This window comes from Triticum aestivum, chromosome 6B (genome assembly GCF_018294505.1).
Source record: "Triticum aestivum cultivar Chinese Spring chromosome 6B, IWGSC CS RefSeq v2.1, whole genome shotgun sequence".
NCBI lineage: Eukaryota > Viridiplantae > Streptophyta > Magnoliopsida > Poales > Poaceae > Triticum > Triticum aestivum.
In genome coordinates, this window is record NC_057810.1 from 63,280,209 (window position 1) to 63,282,950 (window position 2,742).

Consider the following 2,742-nt stretch of genomic DNA (forward strand, 5'->3'; position numbering starts at 1 on the left):
TTTTTTAGCGATTTTCATCTGTACGATGCATCCGACACGGGCCGGCCCACGAACGGTCTAGGGGTGTGCGGCAGGTCGGTATTTTGCCGCAAAATGCGGCGGATAGGGAATTCCGCGTCTGGGGGCTTGAGTGAAGTGTGGCAGCACCTCAAATATTCGCCTTCTCTTTACTTGACCCTGAGAGCGTGACATCCTAGGCGTGAGACGCAACTCATCATTTTTTCTATAGGAAGCTTGGCGGTCACTATAATTGTTTTTTAGCGTTAGTAGTCTATATGCAATTTGTCCCTTCCTTGCAAAAGTCCCATAGAGAAAGCGATACAGAAGGGTCCATAGAAGAGAGAGCACAATATATGAAAATGTGGCCAAAGGATTCGATCCCCAAGACAACTTGTTACATACGCATATTTACATAACCTTCTTCAGTGGCTGCGGCGGTCATATCGGACTATATGGGGCAGGGAAGGCCAGAATTGGTGCAAATCATGCAGCGCCGAAGCGAGCTCGGCGATGGCCGTGGGGCGGTGGGGGTCATGGCGGTGGCTACCGAGTGGTGGTGTGGCTACGGCGCCGAGGATGGGTGGCCATCGCGACGATGATGTGCGGCGGCGAGAATCGGCACGAAGTGAAGGCGGGTCGGGCTGTGCGGAATTTTCAACTCATTGGTTGGCTTCGCATTTGTTGTGTTTTGCTTTTGTAGCAGCAAATAGAGGTGCTTGAAATTTGCAGCACTTGGTGCTAAATTTTGGGATTGTTGTAACATTTTTTGGGCACCAAATAAGAATAGGGAATTAACATTTAACTACAAAAATTGGAATAGGGAATTTGTTGAGGACGCGGCTAATTAATATGCACCCGGGCTCAGGGGATAAACAATAAAATCACAAAAAATAGGAAATCAATTCAAAATATCTTTTTTTTTGCATGCTGATGCTTCTGCACGTGATGCCCGTGCAAAATTTGATGAAGTTTGGACATCCGAGGAGGTGGGAAAAAAAATCCGGGTGTTTAAGGAACATTTGAAAAAAACATTGTTCACAACCGTTTTGGTCGTTTCTGCCACAAGCTTCTCGAATTTTCAAACACCCCAAAATTTTACACGGACATCACGCATATGAGCATCTTTGATGAAAAATAACAATCTGATTTTGTTATTCTTTTTTTTTGCTATTTTCTTTATTTTACTGTTCACCATTTTGAGCATGGTCTGAATTATCGGTTTGTTGAGCAGTATTTTGGGCCCAAACTGTCCTAGACGACAATTTTTGGGCACATCCGTTTTACTAGAATTGGTGACATTCGTTAATTTCTCAAAAGAAATTGTGATATGCCTAAAAAAACTACAATTGGTGATGATCTTGCACCTGCGCCGGCTACCAACCAATCAACTTCATTACTCAAAAAAAAAGCAACCAGCCAATCAGAACGCAGGAACCACGAAGCCACGGATCGCTCGCCCACGATCCGCGTGAAACGAAATCCCACCATCCACGGCTGGCAGATCCAACGATCCAAACTCGCCTCCCCTTCCCGAAACACAGCGCGCCCAAATTTGGCCAGGCCCGCCCGCGCCCACTCCTCTTCTCCTTAAAACACTCCCCGAACCGGCTCCATTCTCCATCCACATCAATCCCCAATCCTCAATCCCCCAAACAATCCACCAAGCAAACCCGATGGCCCGCACGAAGCAGACGGCGAGGAAGTCCACTGGCGGCAAGGCGCCGCGGAAGCAGCTGGCCACCAAGGCGGCGCGCAAGTCGGCCCCGGCCACCGGCGGCGTGAAGAAGCCGCACCGCTTCCGCCCCGGCACCGTGGCGCTCCGGGAGATCCGCAAGTACCAGAAGAGCACGGAGCTGCTCATCCGCAAGCTGCCCTTCCAGCGCCTCGTCAGGGAGATCGCGCAGGACTTCAAGACCGACCTGAGGTTCCAGTCCTCCGCTGTGTCGGCGCTGCAGGAGGCCGCCGAGGCATACCTGGTGGGGCTGTTCGAGGACACCAACCTCTGCGCCATCCACGCCAAGCGCGTCACCATCATGCCCAAGGACATCCAGCTCGCAAGACGCATCAGGGGCGAGAGGGCCTAAGATTCGTCTGCTTCCTTCCCAGTGTCAGTACTCTGATCTGCAGGTGTAGAGATCTTGTGTTAGCTTCTTCTTCTCAGCATGTATTGCGTGGTGAACTGGTCTGGTGTCGTGGTAGGAAGATTCCTCGTTCCAGCTAATGTTATGTTGTAGTGTCTGATGTTACCATCTTGTTGTCATCAGCAATCTGAATGAAAGTTGTCTATCAGATCTATGTCCATTTTGTGTTCTTGTGACAGCATTTTGTTGTTCGTAATCCTGAAATGTCAACGAATGGTTTCTTGCTGAATCTACGGTGATTTAAGCCCAAACTCTGAACCAAATCTTCAGTTTGTTCCATCTAATGGCATACCTTGGTTACTCCCCTGTCATGCTAATGTCACATTCGATCATACTTTGAAGTTTAGTGGACTGATATTTTTGTTTGTGTGCTGAACTTTCTGAAATTCGTTGCAGTGCTGCTGCCTACTGAACTTCACTGGCTTCTCAACATAGAGTCAGTCCTACAGCATGTCTTGGGTGTTATTCTGCACCATTGCATTTGCTGCATTTCATCATCAGCATTCATTATTCATTGGTGGCTTGGTCAGTAACCGTTCTGGGCAGTTTCTTTTTATTGGTATCACTTGTTGCATTTCTAGTTTTCCACCGAGATTGATTA

General features: G+C 48.4%; 1 protein-coding gene across 1 annotated transcript; it reads left to right on the forward strand.

Annotated features, from left to right (window-relative positions):
• The first annotated feature begins 1,608 nt into the window (after window positions 1–1,608).
• Window positions 1,609–2,295, forward strand: LOC123135794 (histone H3.2). The gene has a single exon (XM_044555006.1). It carries the CDS (start codon window positions 1,674–1,676, stop codon window positions 2,082–2,084), a length of 411 nt encoding a protein of 136 aa, XP_044410941.1. The 5' UTR covers window positions 1,609–1,673; the 3' UTR covers window positions 2,085–2,295.
• The last annotated feature ends 447 nt before the right edge of the window (window positions 2,296–2,742 follow it).